General features: G+C 42.8%; 1 protein-coding gene across 1 annotated transcript in view; it reads left to right on the top strand.

The window, feature by feature from the left end:
- The window catches only part of Dscam3 (Down syndrome cell adhesion molecule 3), a 65,843-nt gene extending 50,700 nt beyond the window's left edge, over positions 1-15,143 (top strand). The window contains exons 9-32 of the mRNA XM_076326879.1: positions 1,240-1,393; positions 1,456-1,607; positions 2,026-2,295; positions 3,355-3,500; positions 3,943-4,378; positions 5,702-5,989; positions 6,414-6,644; positions 7,014-7,169; positions 7,280-7,350; positions 7,636-7,879; positions 7,977-8,123; positions 8,201-8,362; positions 8,487-8,703; positions 8,786-8,874; positions 8,948-9,127; positions 9,239-9,427; positions 9,520-9,705; positions 10,020-10,467; positions 10,537-10,760; positions 10,835-11,003; positions 11,160-11,323; positions 12,200-12,302; positions 13,045-13,251; positions 14,167-15,143. Coding sequence (XP_076182994.1) covers positions 1,240-1,393; positions 1,456-1,607; positions 2,026-2,295; positions 3,355-3,500; positions 3,943-4,378; positions 5,702-5,989; positions 6,414-6,644; positions 7,014-7,169; positions 7,280-7,350; positions 7,636-7,879; positions 7,977-8,123; positions 8,201-8,362; positions 8,487-8,703; positions 8,786-8,874; positions 8,948-9,127; positions 9,239-9,427; positions 9,520-9,705; positions 10,020-10,467; positions 10,537-10,760; positions 10,835-11,003; positions 11,160-11,323; positions 12,200-12,302; positions 13,045-13,251; positions 14,167-14,218 — 4,685 coding nt within the window. The 3' untranslated portion in view covers positions 14,219-15,143. The remainder of the gene's footprint in view (positions 1-1,239; positions 1,394-1,455; positions 1,608-2,025; positions 2,296-3,354; positions 3,501-3,942; positions 4,379-5,701; positions 5,990-6,413; positions 6,645-7,013; positions 7,170-7,279; positions 7,351-7,635; positions 7,880-7,976; positions 8,124-8,200; positions 8,363-8,486; positions 8,704-8,785; positions 8,875-8,947; positions 9,128-9,238; positions 9,428-9,519; positions 9,706-10,019; positions 10,468-10,536; positions 10,761-10,834; positions 11,004-11,159; positions 11,324-12,199; positions 12,303-13,044; positions 13,252-14,166) is intronic.
- The last annotated feature ends 2,263 nt before the right edge of the window (positions 15,144-17,406 follow it).

Below are 17,406 nucleotides of genomic sequence, written 5' to 3'. Positions count from 1 at the left end.
AGTACAAACGAAATTACCAAACCACGGAGATAGAAGGAATCAAAATTCCTTCGATCTCCTGGTTTAGTTCTGCCGAGCGATTACATTGTGGAAAAAATGGGACAAAATTGGGAAAGACGCGACGCGAACCGTGTAGTTGGTCCTACTAGGTCTATCCCGTTTCCCCTCAGTGTGCCCGATTGTCGAGGAAATGCGCGACGCCGTCCACTCCGCTAGGGGAGTGCCCCGTTTCTCCCAACTCCGCAGCCAGGAGCCACGCAGAGCGTGAACCTGACTCACGGAGGATGACGAAGAGAAGGTCTTATTATGGATCAAGGGCTTCCGCAGGGACAGGCAAAAATACCTGCCCCTGTGTTCGCAGCGTGTCTCTCTCTAAGCGGGCGCACCAGAAGAAACGGCGATAGACCGTTCGGACCACTTACACGGCCGGTCACTTGCTTATGCAACAAGCAGAGGTGGCCGGACTATGAAACGAGGAAACGAGAAAAAATAAACTAATTATTAGATAATTGCTCGGCAGAACTAAATCAAGAGATCGAAGGAACTTTGATTCCTTCTATCTCCATGGTTTGGTAATTTCGTTTGTACTGCGTATCGAGTGAGATCGATGGGACTTTGAATCCATCTATCTCCCTCCGGGTCTCCGCTCGCAACAACCTCCACGTGGTGAGACCTGGTAATCGATATTACTCGCGACGAACAATAATTCTTCGTCGCGAGCGGTACTGAACTAATTGGCTGCGAAGTTATGATATTGCTTTACGATATTGACAAGTTTTGTAACATGTAAGAATTTGTAAAACTTGTACGAAATAAACTCACTGCGAGTAATTCGAATAGCTTTCTTTCTTTACCTGCTTTGCTTCCATTCTCTTTGTACCATCCTAAATTATTTTTACCGACTCAATCTTGATCATTGATTCATATTTTCAATATTGAAACTATTGTAATATATACTCCAGTATTTTCTCCATCCTCTCGTTGTATCGTAAATCTACAACCATTAGTTCCATGTATACTTTCTTAAACGTATTACCACGAGTAAGTGAAACACGGGCAATAATTTTTCCTTAAGCTATCCCGAGTCAATACGACTGGCAAGATTGATACATCGTTTTCCCCATGAATACACGTGTCCTCGGAATAACGATACGGTATTTCCGCAGCGCGTGGGGAAGCTACCGCGATAAAGAAAATATTATCGCGTGGCTGCTATCAATATCTGTTCAATTCTCTCAGACACGGTGCCGGAGCTACAGTACACATTCATCGAGCAAGCTCTACGGCCAGGACCACCGGTGTCTTTGCGATGCTCGGCGACAGGATCCCCGCCCCCATCCTTTACTTGGCTCCTGGACGGAGAACCACTGAGCGAGATCGCAGCCGGTCACAGGTGCGCAACTAGATCCCATCGATCAATATTCCGCTTCTTAACTGCAAACAATGTCCACACAGGTACGCAATAGGACAGTACGTCGATCAGTCCGGGGACGTGATCAGTCATTTGAACATATCATCGGCCGGCGCCGAAGATGGCGGTCTCTACGCCTGCGTCGCGTCCAATACTCTGGCCACGGTCGAGCACAAAGCGAGATTGAACATCTACGGTAATTGTAATTGCAATTAACGTCGAGTCACTCGATTCGAAACCGCTCGCGTTCAGGGTGTCTTCTCGAGGTTCAATTTTTCGGAGAATTTCTTTTGCACGATTCAAGAACGCGTCTGCCGTAAGATTTCTCCCGAATCGCTCGCGGAGAAAATTTTTATAAAAAGAATACGTTCTCTACACTGAGTGGACAATCGTGAAGGTTTTTGGTCGATACTCGTTACAAAATGTTCGTCACGCGTTGTCGATGCGATTGTCTGTAGGTGCGTAATCGTCGAACGAATATAAGTATTTATATTTATACTTATAAGTGTAAATATAAATAAATACTTATTAATAAAACTATGTATTCGTTAGTATTATCGTAGATAAATTTTAATTTATCCACTTTGGAAGGTGACTCCGATCGATCGTTTCAGGACCACCGTACATCCGATCGATAGGGCCGGTACGTGCGATTGCCGGTGTCGATACAACCATAGCCTGTCCTTATTCGGGTTATCCTGTCACGTTGGTCGAGTGGTCCCACGGTGGCGTGGATCTACCTTTTGACATAAGACACCATGTCGACAACGAGGGCCACCTGACGATCGGGAACGTGGACCCGAACGACGCCGGCACCTATACATGTATAGTGAAGTCGAGAACAGGGGAAACGGCGAGCAGAGACATACGACTCACCGTTAGCAGTGAGTATTTCACCGTGGAAATTTATTTTAAAACAAGCGGAGACACTTATTAGAGGGACAGGAAACAGACAAGGACTCCTTTATAATGGATCGGATGACCTGGAACGAGTGCTGGGTTTTAGCAGTTGTACAACCCAGATGTCTCCCACTCTCTCTCTCTCTCTTTCTCTCTTTCTCTCTTTCTCTCTTTCTCCTTCTCTCTTTCTCTCTCTGCGGTATAATGATTAATGTCCTGGAAAGGTGAAGCGAGAAATTACACGATCGGATACAAATGAACGAATATGGCGACGTTGCTGCATCGACGTAATGTATTTACACCGAAATAGAAGCGATCGTTAACATCGAGAAGGTAATCGACCTACGTATAGCCTAAAGTTTATCGAGAAGTAAGATCCAGACGCGAAGAATTTCATTTATATTTAAACACGAGGGGCGCGAGCAGTCGTTATTTCAACGTTGAAGTATTTTCACAGAAGTTGAGACAGTAAGTGATCGTACGTGGTCTCGCGTTAACAAGAAACCCACAAATTGTTTTTTCTCTGTCCTCGTCTCGCTTACGAGGTTCCGGAAGAAGTCACGAAGCTCAATGGAAGAAGTAAATTGCACACCCGAAAGAATTCGTGTAGCGTTACTTTTTTAAGTTCCCCTCGTTTGTCAAGACGTTCGTGGGACGAGGGCTGGCGGGAGAATACGCGAATGGAGGATAGTGTGCTTCGACCAGGAATAGTTCTCCGCTTTTTGTCGGTGACTCTTAAATTACTCTCGAAACAAATACCACTCGGAAGCTCGTTTGTTCCTCGGGAATTGTTACGATGAGATAACGATCGACCTTTGCGCAAGAATACATTAAATGTTCGAAGAATCCACGATCCTGCTGGAACAACAAGACGATGTAAACAAAATTCGTAAAAAATATTATTCATCGATGATGATTGAACTCGTTCGGTAGAAAGATTCCTTTGCGGTTGTATATAAAATAACAACAGAATAAATTTATATACAGAATCTTCCGTCATTGACGATAAACGTGACTAAAAAAAAAAATCTCCTCTGTTCCAGGCCCTCCAGTTATGAGTCCCTTCAATTTCGCGCCAAATCTCCAGGAAGGCAGCCGTGCCCAAGTAACGTGCAGCGTCACATCCGGTGATCTTCCGATATACTTCTCCTGGCTGAAGGACGGTGAACCGTTGCCATCCTCGTTGCGCGTACGTTCCTCGTTCTCCAATCTTTGAACACAGCAATATCCAGTGACAGTATACACCATTAATTTCACGAAAAGGCTTCCAAGCCTTTCTAACCCGGTTTCTTGTTCCCGGAGGTCCGCTAGGGCTTGCAATTAAAGGGGTTGGTACATTCATCACCCGTGAAGAGAAAAACTTTCACCGAGAATTGATTTTAAAAGAACGACTCCGACGTACAAACTTTCACGGGACATTCTCCGCGCTGTGCGATCGAATTAAGTAAGAAAATTTGTAAAAAAATTGTTTTTTTTTTCTTCAAACTCGTACATACGACACACCCTCCCGATCGATAGCTCTAACGAAGGGATATCGAATTACACGATCCGCGTTGCGAACCGCGATGGTATCGAAGTTTCCGTTACCGAGTGACAAGCCTTGAACTCTCATCGTCTCGTTTGCGTTTCAGATCGAAGACAGGGTGGCGGAGTTCTTCAGTCTGCTCGTATTCAAGGAACTCTCGTCGCGTCACAGCGGCAAGTACACTTGCGTGGCGACCAACAGCGCGGCCAAAGTCAACCACACCGCCGAACTTCTGGTCAAAGTGCCGCCCCAATGGATCTTCGAGCCGCAGAACGTGACCACCCTGCTCGGGAACCCATTGAACGTTCACTGCGAGGCGAAGGGGTTCCCACCGCCCCGGGTCACGTGGCTACGTTCCAAGAGTCGAACTGCCAATGACTATCATCCGTTGGTCGATGGTTCGGACGGTAGGCTGACCATATTGCCAAACGGGTCTCTCTGGACCGCGTCCGCCGGACCCCAAAACGAGGGTCACTATCTCTGTCGAGCCAACAACGGGATCGGAACTGGCCTCAGCAAAGTGATTTACGTGTCCGTTCACGGTAAGAAGGGACCAAAATCAAGATTCTTGATCCCCGTACGAGCCTCCAAAAATTTTTTGTACCCGTGCGGTGTGTTGGTGTATATTTATGTATATTATGTATATTATGCGTTACAGTGTTATTAGTATTAGACGTGGTCTTGGTAATAGGTTTCTCTTTTCGCTAGATAGATCGACTGTGTATAAAACTAAGCTATTCGTCTTCGTCGCTTAGGTCTTTTACAAGTCTCTCGTCTTAGTGTGTCTTTTCAACTCTTCTCTCTTGTTACGTCTTTATTCGTATTCAAACTCGTACATACTGTTACATACTGTTTCCAAAACACTCCTCTCGCACCCTGTATACCTACGCGCGTTCATTCTCATTCATTCTAATCCTCGATCCCTCTCATTTCAGACATTCGGTTACGTTCGCCCGTCCTTTTCGTTCGTCTTTTCCAAACACTCTTCATTTTCTCCGTACCACATGCATCTTCTTTCGTTCTCGTGCATTCCCACACTCGGTCGTCTTGCACCCTGTAAAGGGTCGCTCGTGCCTTTCAAGAAACCTGGCGACAGATCGGCGCCAAGTGTTTACCTTAACGCAGGTCCGTTCGCACGTAATATATCTTCTAAGCTTGCGCTCGAAGCAGGCCCAAGCGGACGCGGAAAATCCGATACCACAAGGTATCTTCGCGATGATTCGAAGAACAATCCAAGTCGAAAATTGAAATTAATTCGTTTTCGAATAATCTGCGAACCGTGTGTAAAATATAGCAATAGCATTGCACACTGGAATCGAAGACACTGCAACAGAAATTGTGTCCAACGAGTGCACGGAGATGTTTTTCTCGGATAACTCGAGGTATGATTTTTAATCCGGTATTGTTCCTCGACTCATCGATTCGATCGAAGTGAACGATCGTACGGATATACCATTCGTACGTCAGGCTGAAACCAACGAGAAGAGTGAACGAGATACACCAAGAGTATAGTCTCCCGTGTGAAATTGAAATATCTCGCCATTAGACTCGCACGATTTGTCACAATTATTCTGAGACAATGACTTCATTGATTGCTACGACGTCCATTAGAGCCGATGCATCGTGCTCGTGCTACGGTGAGAGTACCTTCGAAGTAGCGCGATATAGACGGTGATCAATATCCGTCTGTATTCGTAGACTCGAAGTTCATTGTTCTTAGGTGTCCTCGAGAAAAAAACATATACTCGCAAACTCGCGACGCTGACAGTTAAGATTTCTGTCAAATTATTATTATCGAAGCAACTGCTCAACGAGAGTTTGCAGTTGAACTTCGAAACGAACATTTTGTGTTCCTTGATTCACAGAGCCAGCGAGATTCGAGTTCCAGAGCAAAAACGTGACGATTCGTCGCGGAGAGTCCGTGACTCTGGATTGCACGGTGATCGGTGACAATCCCATAGAAGTGCAATGGATGCACAACAACGATCGTTTGGACACCAACAGGCTGAGCATAAATCAAATGAAAACGGAACACGGGCTCAAGTCTCAGCTATCTATAGGGAGCAGCGATCGTCAGGATTCTGGAGCCTATCGATGTACAGCTGACAACGCCTACGGGAGGAGCGAACATCTCATTTACCTAGCTGTTCAAGGTACACAAATATCCGATACGTGAAAATCTTCTCTAATCGGGAACGTTGCATCAATCCCACACTCCTCTATCAGAAGTTATCTTGAGTGTTCCGCTTGCTACTGCAAGGAGCAGAACTTTCGACTTCTCAAGGTCACCGATTATTCCACAACCAGGTGATCCTTGAACGCGTTCTCAGAATCCGTGCCTCTCGTTACACAGTTACATTCAATCCTCACGTGACTGTGACTCGATTCGATATCCCTACACCCCCTTTAATAACGCCGAATGTTAACTTGAACGTTATTAAAAATTCGCCAATCCACGCGGACACGTTTAATAATCCTTAAATCCTTTTCATTTGGGGAAGATTAATTAGCATTTTCGGATAAATTGATTTTACCCTGCCGGTCAAAGGATTCATTATGCTCACTTTGTGAATACAGAGAGGCCGGATCCACCGGCCTCGCTCGAAGTCATAGAAATCGGCTCGCGATCGATACGATTGCTGTGGAAAAGAGCTTTCGACGGAAACAGCCCGATACGGAATTACGTTATTCAGTATCGGTCCCTGAATCACGGTTTGGCGGACGATTGGAACCCCGCGAAAACGCACAACGTCACCTATTCACCGGGCAGCTCTAATAGCGGCAACATGATACACCCGACGCAGAACGGTACGTAGACATATTGAAATCTACGGGGAGGATTCGATCTTTCAAGAATTTGTATTCGTACGGATTTAACCCTTTCGCTACCGAGCACTTGTGACAAAACGAAAATATATATATAAATATATATATTATATCATAAATGAAAATATATATCGTTTTACTGTTAAGAAAGATGATGACCTCGAGTGTCCTTAGGACTTTAACTTTGAATCAGAAAATGTTAGGGAATCGTTTAAGTGACCTGTTTCAACTGGTATATGTAAATAACTGTCGGATCTTAATCTTTGATCTTTAATAAATAATAGATAAAATTTACAAATGTATACGTTTAACGTGGCAGCAGGTTTAAAGTAATGGTATTCATGTTTGCAGGTTTATCCCCTTTCGAAGTGACGAGCGAGGACCAAGAAGTAGCTCTGGTGGGCGGACTCCATCCCGCTGTAACTTACACGTTTCGCATATTCGCTATAAATTCAATAGACGTGAGTGCGCCTACCGATCCCGTGGTAGCGAAGACCCAAGAAGAAGGTAAAGAAATGTATTCGTATTTTTCTCGAACCTTTTTATCAGTCTTTTAATTTTATTGCAAATTTTGAAACGCATTTTACCACGTTTATCGAGAATATTTTTTGAAACAGCGCCAACCGAACCACCCCAAAATATCAAAGTTCAGTCCTCCAGGCCAGGAGAGCTTATGGTTAGCTGGCAGGTAAGTGGTAATAAATTAATCAAAGTTAATATTGTCGATTTAAATCTACCAAAAGAACTAATTTTAATAGAAACCCTCGTTACTCATTATTCTTTTTTTACCTATTGCACTTGCTCCTAATATTTCAAGATCAATGAAGTAGAATTGAAAAAAATTTAATACTTGATTAACGCAATATTATTAATATTAAATAATGTATTATTGACAGTTACTTTATATAATAAGATGTAAAAATAATCATAGTAATTGTAACGAATTATTAACCAGATTTCATTCCTTTTACAGCCACCCCCCAAGGAATCTTGCAACGGAGATCTATTGGGCTACATAGCGACGTGGTCGGAGCATTCATCTTCAACTTCGGGCGTGAACCAAAGCAAAAGTTTAACTGTAAACGGATGGGCGACTACAAAGGTGCAACTTACCGGCCTCAGAAAGTTCACGAAGTACGATATATCGATCAGAGCTTTCAACAGTATAGCCAGTGGCCCAGCTAGTGTCCCTATTGTTGGAACTACTCAAGAAGGAGGTTCGGTGAACTTTTCATTCGTTTAAACCCATCATAATTCCGTAGATAGTAACGTTTTTATTTGACCGATCGATAATGATTTTATCTGAAATTTCAGTGCCGGAGACTCCACCGACCCAGGTATTGTGCGTTCCTTTGTCTTCCCAAAGTGTAAAAGTGTCCTGGAGCGCACCTCCGCCCCATCAACACGGTGGTATCATTCAGGGTTATAAAGTGTACTATAGGCCTGTGCCCACTGACAATAGTAAGTGATTTGAAACACACAGAAATTGCTTTTTATATAGAAACAAGTGTAATAACAATTAACTTGCGTTGTTCCAGTGGATATATCGACGGTTGGTGAGGTGAAGAAGACCTCCAGCGTGGAAACTTATCTGCACACTTTGTACAAATACACGAATTACTCGATCAGGGTATTGGCATACACAGGAGCAGGTGACGGAGTTCTGAGTCCACCAATTTTTTGCACAACGGAAGAGGATGGTACGAATCATTTTCTCGACCCCGTTAATTTTTCATTTATCGAAGTCCCTGACATCTTTTCTGAAAGAAATACCGATATTAAAGCCGGCTGGCTGTACATAGACTTTCTATTGTCCTGTTTCAGTTCCAGGTCCTCCAGCTGGTATCAAAGCTTTGGCATTAACGGCCGAGAGTATATTGGTTTCGTGGTTACCACCCCTACAACCGAATGGGAACGTCTCCAAATACACGGTTTACAGCAGAGAAGCCGGCTCCAGCAACCACAACACGCACATCATGCACGAACCACCATCGTCACCGACCGATACCCTCACTATGGAACTGCGAGGTTTAGTGGAGAGGTGATTAATATAATTTTCGGAGCACTTTCCATAGATACTGGAAAGATCGATAATTGAAAGAAAAATACACCTTTACTTTCAGACAATTGTACGAGTTTTGGGTGTCGGCAACGACTGGTCTGGGTGAAGGCGAATCGACCACTATAGTCACCCAAACTACTAATACCAGAGGTTCGATGATCTTTCGAAAATTTCTTTAATCGTTCACGATCGTTGGATTAAATTCTGCGAATTGTTCTCGTAGCTCCAGGCAGAGTGGCGTCTTTCTCGCAGCTGTTACGAAGGGCGATCAAATCGTCCATCACATTGTCCTGTTTGGTGGTAGGGAATCCTACACCGCGACCAATATGGACGTATCGAAACGGTCAGGTCACCACTGGCCGACATTACGAGCTGACTACCGACGGTCACCTCAACATTCGCGGTTGGTTCAATAAACGAGCGATTGCTACAAATTATCGATTACCTGTGTGTATGGAAATATACAGGGAACGTAGAATGAAAGCTGTAAAACGGAACTGTTCTTTTCTCTCAGGGCTGGAGCAGTCGGTAGCAGGAAATTACACGTGTTCAGCTAAGAACCTGTTCGGTGACGATTCTATAACTTACACGCTGGTTGTAGTGATGCCGCCCAAGGAACCAACCCTGGAACTGCAATACACTACAACGAACAGCATAAGACTTCGATGGAATCATCCTAACAACGGTGGTGCTACTATTCAAGGTACACAACAGAATTTAGGTACTGTGACCGATATTACAGAACCTAGCTGTAAGGCAACCGCGATTAACACGGTGGTTGTGGTATGTCGTTAGGTTACGTGTTGAGTTACAAGAGGGACCAAGGTGGCTGGGAGGAGATCGCATTGTCGCCGGAACAGACCGAGTTTATTTTATCGGGATTAAAGTGTGGTTCCTCGTACTTGGCGCACTTGACCGCGCACAATCGCGTGGGTACTGGTGATCCGAGTCGTCTGATCAGCGCAACGACCAAAGGAACTGGTAGTTTATTATTGATCTTTGAATAGAAATTACAATCAATCGATACAACTCGATAAAGTAAAAGCAACTCGTTTGTAAGTAGGTGTAATAATCAGCATTATTGATCTTTGAATAAAAATTATAACCAATCGATACAACTCGATAAAGTAAAACCAACTCGTTTGTAAGTAGGTGTAATAATCAGCATTATTGGTCTTTGAATAAAAATTTTAACCAATCGATACGACTCGATAAAATAAAAACAACTCGTTTGTAAGTACGCGCAGTGTCTTTTTTCGTATAAGGATTAACATCACTCTAAATTCTCTTCACAGCTCCTTTGCTGCCAAAAGAACGGGACATAATCTCCGCCAATGGGACCACCGTTAAGCTGAACCTCTTGTCCTGGCCAAACGGCGGTTGCCCGGTTCAATATTACACGGTGGAGTACCGTAGACGTATCAGCACCGAACCATGGATTTTGGTAGCCAGTCGCGCTACGGAAAACCTGATCATACGGGATTTGAAGACCGCCTCTTGGTACAGTTTGCGTCTGACCGCTCACAACGACGCCGGATCGACCCAGACCCAAATGGAGTTCGCGACGACCACCCTCAGCGGTGTCAGCATAGGTCCTCCAAACGATCTGATCATGGAGGACGACGTGAAGAAGGCTATACCCAATCAGAAGGTACTCTACGTCGTCGTGCCTCTCGTCTGCGCGATCGTGCTGGTCATTTCCGCCGCCATTTTGGGATACGTGATGCTGAAACGCAGTGGAAGGTGTGCACAAGTTTGTCATTGTTCGTCTCTTTGCAATCAAACGTATCTACAGCGTCAACTCCTTTCCAGAACGAATTACCTAGGGGAGATGCTTCCCGGTCAACAACAGAACCAACAACCGGGATTGGGACTCGTCCAGCAACAGCAACATCAACAGCATCATCATCTGTCGAGCTGCATGTCGACCGTGCAGTTAAAATCTACAGCGGAACGCGATAACAGGCGGAATCATCAGGTGTATACCAGTTCACCGGTGAAACAGGAGAACCACAAGTCCAACGATCATGGATCAGGTAGTCGCGCGTGTTTAATATTCACTTTTGTTCGAAACACGTAAAATCGTTGAACTGGATGTCTTCTTTCGCAGAAATGTACGAAATAAGTCCGTACGCCACGTTCAGCGTTCCAGGAAGGGAAAATCGTTCGGTGACTACGGCCACTCTCGACTACACGATGCAGTTCAAAACGTTCGGGCATCTGGAGAACGAGGACATCAACACGATCGATTACGAGAGGTCCAGCGTGGACTTCGAGAGGTAACCGTTTTCTTTCGACCCTGTCCGACGGATGCTTCGCACACCGCGTGCATGTTTCGAATCGCGAAGCCGTGTCCCGAGAGTCCCTTGCTCGAAGTTTCATGTCCCGCTCCTTACCCTCTTCTCTGCCTCTTTCTGGTGTTCTTTCACGCGCAGGTCTAAAACACCAAGGTGGCACAAGCAACGATACTTCCCGAGCATCGCGGAAGCTGAAAGCAAGTTACGCTCCAGCCGGCAAGGCTCCGGAAGCGACACGTCCGGGAGCCCTTGTGGGGAATGCGCAGGGCCTAGTTACAGGGTTCCAGTGAAACCTTGCAGAGGTAAATCCTACTGAAATACAATTTTTAACCGTTTATAAATCTTCTTTTCTTCTTTCAGTTTTACCCCTTCGAAGAACGATGGTAGTAAATTGCCAACTTGATGCTTTTATAAATTCGATAATAAATCCTTGTGAGGTGTTGCGCGTTGGGCGAGAACTTTTTACGGGTATCGAGATCGTTGGAATTAAAAGATAAATCTTGTCGATCGTTATTCACATTGGTGTATTTGTAGCGTTGGTGTAAGTTGGCAACTTTCTTTTTTATGTGTTCGGTTCGACATTTTGTTGGTTGATTAGAATCTGGGAGGTGGATAGTCCTCCGTGTTGGAGGAAAGGGAAACGTGGAGTGGGAATGTTAGTTAGGAACCGTGGGTTCTTGGAAGTCGAAATTATTAAAAATAGTAAAATTGAGAAATGTGCCTTAACAATTTGACAGATGTTTAGCAGACTTCCAAGAACCCAGGTTATAGTTATTATTTTGAGGTGAATTACACGCTCTATTTAAACAGAGGTAAGGAACAAGACTTTGTCTCAAAACAGAAAGAAGAGAGAGATATTTTTTCATGTATAGATAAGTATTAAGTTGTTCGGAAAGTAATTTCGTTTTCCAAAATGGAGAATATTTAATTTAATAAAATGTACACTCTAAAAAACTCGTGTTTCATTTTCACCAAAAAATACAAAATGACATTTCGAACAACCTAATATTTTACCATTTTCTCGAGGTTCCACGTTTGTTCGTACACTATGGTAAATTTACCCGGAATCTACCATCGTTTCTCGTGTATACGATCACTTAATGCGTCGGTTGGATTTTGTTGTAATTCTACGTCCCTGTTAAACCTTGTTCAGTGTAATCGACCGAACCTTTTCGCAGATGTATTCTCACGAGGCGTGGAGTCGAGTACAGAGTCCAACAACGAAGGTTCACCTTCGCTCGCGAGACGACGAAGCCGACAACCGAGCCGGTCCACTCGCAGGTAGCCAAGGTTTGTTTGTTTCCACATAGCACTCAGTCCTGATTTTACTCAGTATAAATACCATATTACATCACGGTCTTATCGGTCTCGTGCCGATGCAGAATGAGTAATGGAAAAATGTGAACTCCGGAGCGATAACGGGAACGACTGCCAAGCAGCTTGAATCGGTTTGCTCGGACATTACACGAATCCTTGATTTGGACCGCAGTCTAGAAAAACTAATAATTCTAAAAAAAAAACAAAAAAAAAAACAATATCAATATAATTGTGTAAAACGACCGAAGACGATATTATACCGAGACAAAGAGGAGAAGAAAATTCTCGAGAGCAACGAACTGGGAACATTTTTCTATTAACGACAGATACTGCTGAAGAATCTTCGTCTCTTGATTGCAACATATCCAGATTTTTCCAAAGAATGTTCATACAATCGTTCCTTCATTAACCAGTCTGAAAATTCGCCAGCATACTCATAAACAAAAAAAAAAGAAAGAAAGGCGTATCACGTTTAATTCCAGGAAATTGGTTTGGACTGAACGACAATTGACAGTCGCTGGGAATGAAAAAAAAAAAAAAAAGAAAAAGAACACTTCCGCCGAGCGAACGAGCAATTGGTCAAGATCAGTTCAAATTAATTTGAAAGCTCGATCGGATTCGTTAATCGACGATGAGACATCTCTTTCACGTGTTTGCGTTAATCATTCATTCACCTAAGAGGTTTCTCTGATCTTATTGTGCGTAGTTCGGTGGAGGACATGACGTTGTTGCCGCCAAGCGGGTTTAGCGACAGCCGCGAATTGAGCGACGTAGAATGTGACCGTGATCGTGATCGTGACCGTGAACGTGACCGTGACCGTGATCGCGACTGGCAAGGTCTGTCAGCCGGGACCCGCCACGGCGGCAGCTTGGGTAGACTGCCGATCGAGGCCGTCGAATCTATGCTCGCTAGGTATCGACACGAACCTCCGTAGACCGTAGTAAGCTGACACGTTGAGATCCATTTTTTATTGATCTTTAAACCCTACGAAGACTTCTGTAATTCCAAACGACCAACATTTACTTCTACGTTACCAATTATCCCAAGACTCTCTCGACCAATGGCCCAATACCAATCTTTCGATGATAAACATCTCGCGAGTAGCAAACTTTGATCGTTCGGTCCGGTACTCCGAAGAAAAATATCTGAAGTTACATATGTCTTTGCGAATGAGCGTGCATCGATGGAATGCACGCGACAAACTCGAGACAAAAAATATTGAGCGACCGTATGTTAGACAAGGTACTTTTGGGTGTACCGAATAAATTATTTGAGAAGTAATCTTCAAGAGAATATATTGTCTTGTTTGAATGTAGGTTATTTGGTGTATTAAACTTTCGAAATGAAAATAATCAAATATTTGAAATGATTCTAATTATTTTTAACGATTATTCGTGATTTTAATTCAAGTAAAATGTGCTCAGTTTTGTATTCTATCGTGAGATAAAGTAGTGAGAGTAGTCAAAGTGAACAGTGAGGAGGGTTCCTCCCCATTGAGGTTGGGAATTAATTTCGTAGCAGTTAAAATTACAAAAGGACATTTTTCCGTCCACAGGAGTCTGAAATTGGATAGACACCGGTAATCGAACCCGACAGAAGTCATCCTAGGGTTAGAAGAAACCACACCAATCAATATACTAGTATCCAATTGGCTCACGGAGATGAGATCCAGTTTCACACTACATACCGATCCACTTAGAACTCTCGAAGCGACGAAATTTCACTGATTGTTCAAATTAGCGTTTCCTTTACAAGAACTGATATATCTTAGCGATGTTCAAATCGGAGAATCGATACTAACGTTTACGTTGTACAAATTCGTTTCAGGTATCAGCAAAGGAAGGAACAAGAGAGGCAAGAATTCACTATACACGTATGATCGAGACTTAGCAATTCTAGTGGTAATCTTCGCGGGACGATGTAAATGGATTAGTAAACCGTTGTCGACCATCCGAGCGTCTTAAGGAACGCCAATGAGAGGACTCACAGAGTTTTCTCGAAACAGAGGACGGAGTACCAGTAACGCGAGTACTAACGACTCGAATCCAGGCTACTGTCGCTACGAGACAATGTCCACTTCGTACACGGAATTTCCTGGAAAAATTCTCGACAAGTCTGATCTTACCTTGACTCGCTTGATTATCGATCGACCGGCTCAACGAGCGAGTATCGATCGAACGATCGATAGGATACGATCGCACATGAAAGTACGATGAACGCTTAGGTGTCCTTAGAAACCCTCTACCAATAAAAGGAGACAATGCACGACTCGAACGATTCCCCACGGGAAGACTCTCGACTGCTAGAACGATTGTAACACTCGGCCAGGCGTAAGGAAAACAAGTCAATTTAGCGACGGATAACGAACTATAATCGTCTACTGTGTAGTTATAGATCTTTGCTCACCACGTTAGCCACGCTGTTACCGCGGATTGTACAGTAGAGCTGGACGATACTCGTCGAACGTTTCTGTATTCGTGTGTTCGAATATTTTCGGTGAGTCAAATACTCGACGAATGTAAATTCGAATACCACTCGAGTGCTCTACCAATGGGACAGTATTCGAACACTTGGTCTCAACTAGTCCGAGTACTTTGAACTTCATTTTCGTTTGTATCTTGTTAACGATATTCTATTTTCATTTTTTGAGATATTTTATTAATGTTTCTATTTTGATAACGGAAATGAATTTGTTGGCTGTAAGAGATTTCTTTTTTACGTCGCTATTGTTTACAACTATAGAGAAGACTACCTCAGTGGAAGGAGTACGTGTAAGAAAGGATTTCGTTATTTTTTCCACGAAAGGAAACTCAGCCTTTAATTTCCACCATTTTCAGGGGGGGGGGGGGGAAGATGATATTCGTTGTCGAATACTTAAATATTCGAACAGGCCCAGCACTATTGTATAGTCAAATCGGGTGCGAGGAGTGAATCGCCAAACGAACATCAAGGATCGTTTACTGCCATCGTCGAGAAGCATCGTTTAGATTATTCTTTTCTATCGTAATGATGCCAGTGAAACACACCCGTATGAATGGAAACGTCGATATCGGTGTTCAACTATGTTTACTACTTGCGATTGTTGTAGTGACTCGGTGGGAAGAATTAATTGTGCAAGAAAAATAATTGTACTAACTGGATACTAAATGTTTCGCTTGGAAGAATTCAATGTGGTGATTCTCTACTAACGTAAACTTCTTAGTAAAAACGACTATACTAAGTATACTAAGTATACTAAGTATATTAAGTATACTAGATATACTAAGTATACTAAGTATAGTCTAAGTATAGTTTAAGTGTAGTCTAAGTATACTAAGTATACTGAGTACAGTCTAAGTATACTAAGTATACTAATTCAACGCACAGTGTTCACTGCATAAAGAAAACAATCTTACCGAATACGATATTGTGTCGACGTTAGAATTTAAAGTACACTTTTCTAGAGTACAGTGGCACGGTACTTAATTTAAAAAATGTCGGAATTCTTCGAAAGAAGTTTATTTTACTTTGTAATTGTTTACTGTATCGTTTCGACAATGTCGACGACCGCGTTTCCATTCACGTAATGTTCACATTTCTTTTTCATAGGTAAGAAAATTTGTTCAAATCTTTCTCCGCTATTGTGCAAACGATGTTGATACATTAAAATGGCCGAGGAGGAAGCGTATTGTAACGATGTTTCAAAAAAAACGAATCACTCGATACCATGGCAATTTCTACTTAGAACAGAGAGCCACTTGTAACAGTATTCCTAATTATCGGCATTAACAAAAATTGCGACTGCGCGTTTCGATGTTTCGTTCGACCAATTCTGTTGGTAAGCTTGTTTCGCGAATCGAACGATTTACGTCGATGCGCGTAGTCACGATCAAAAATCGGGATGTATGATCGAGACAGAGTATAACGGTACATTTTAAGGTGTATATACATGTATGCATCATATTTAGAGGGCGAATAATTTATCGACATAGAACGACCTCGATCATCAATTAACGCCAAAGGTAACTTTTAAGTATCACGTTGTTTCCATTCGCGTAACGGTGCGCGAACCGTTTTGTAAGATAACCTATATAAATATAACAATGTTTAACCTTTTGCGATCTTTGCATTCGAATACTTCTACGCAATTTAATTACCGACCGTCAAAGACGTAAAGCAAAATACCGTTACCGTGGAAATGTTTGAAATTCGTTGCAAATGTTCCGAGTAAATCGTGACCGATAAGTTATAATTTATAACTTATAAATATTTGTTCTGGTAATGCATAGACGAGCAAAAGGTGAAACATCGCCTTTCCGAGGCTGAACTCGGGTCGATCGGATCGGCCGAGCTTTACGACGATCGATCTAACGAACTTCAAAATTTGTCCGACAGGCGGACCGATGTGGGACTTGTAAACGCCAGTATCGTGTTAGTCCAGTCCTCGTGTAGTTCTCAATACGGTGAGACCGAGGCTAATTAACTACGCTTACGCTGATTTCTGCCAAACAGAATTTACGGCTCGCTAAGACTATTAATTTAAGGCTATTGCCTTGATTATTCTAAGTAAACAAAGTATCGATTTCAATCGTCCGTGATTCGAGCGTAATTCGGAAACGAGGGCATACTTCGTCTATTTTCTCAGAAAGAGAGAATGAAAGACTCGTCCAAACATAATCGAATCATTTTCAATCGAAGTTCATTTCTCATAAATAAGTATATTTCTATTGGAAATATCGAACAGACTGGATCACACTTTTCTAGAAACTAAACGATTCACTTTTATTACTAATTGATAAAAATGTTTCGCAAGAATATTGATACGTGTATCTATTAAATTAGAGGTGTTTGAAGCTAACCTATACGAGACCATTGAACTCGATTACATTACTATTTATATCGATACCTTAATTTAATGTTAACCGATAAACTGCCAAATCAACTTTATTTAAATTTCTTATGAAAATTTGGTAGATTACATCATCGATTTTCGAAGTTCCTCCTTCGCTAACGCTATATTTAAATAATACTACCGTATACTTAAAGTATACCGAAAGTTCTTCCAATGCTATTTAAATTTGTACGAAC

The sequence above is a fragment of the Ptiloglossa arizonensis genome, chromosome 2, assembly GCF_051014685.1.
Source record: "Ptiloglossa arizonensis isolate GNS036 chromosome 2, iyPtiAriz1_principal, whole genome shotgun sequence".
Classification (NCBI taxonomy): domain Eukaryota; kingdom Metazoa; phylum Arthropoda; class Insecta; order Hymenoptera; family Colletidae; genus Ptiloglossa; species Ptiloglossa arizonensis.
Note: the sequence above shows the minus strand (reverse complement) of the source record. Positions and strands in the feature narration are given on the sequence as shown.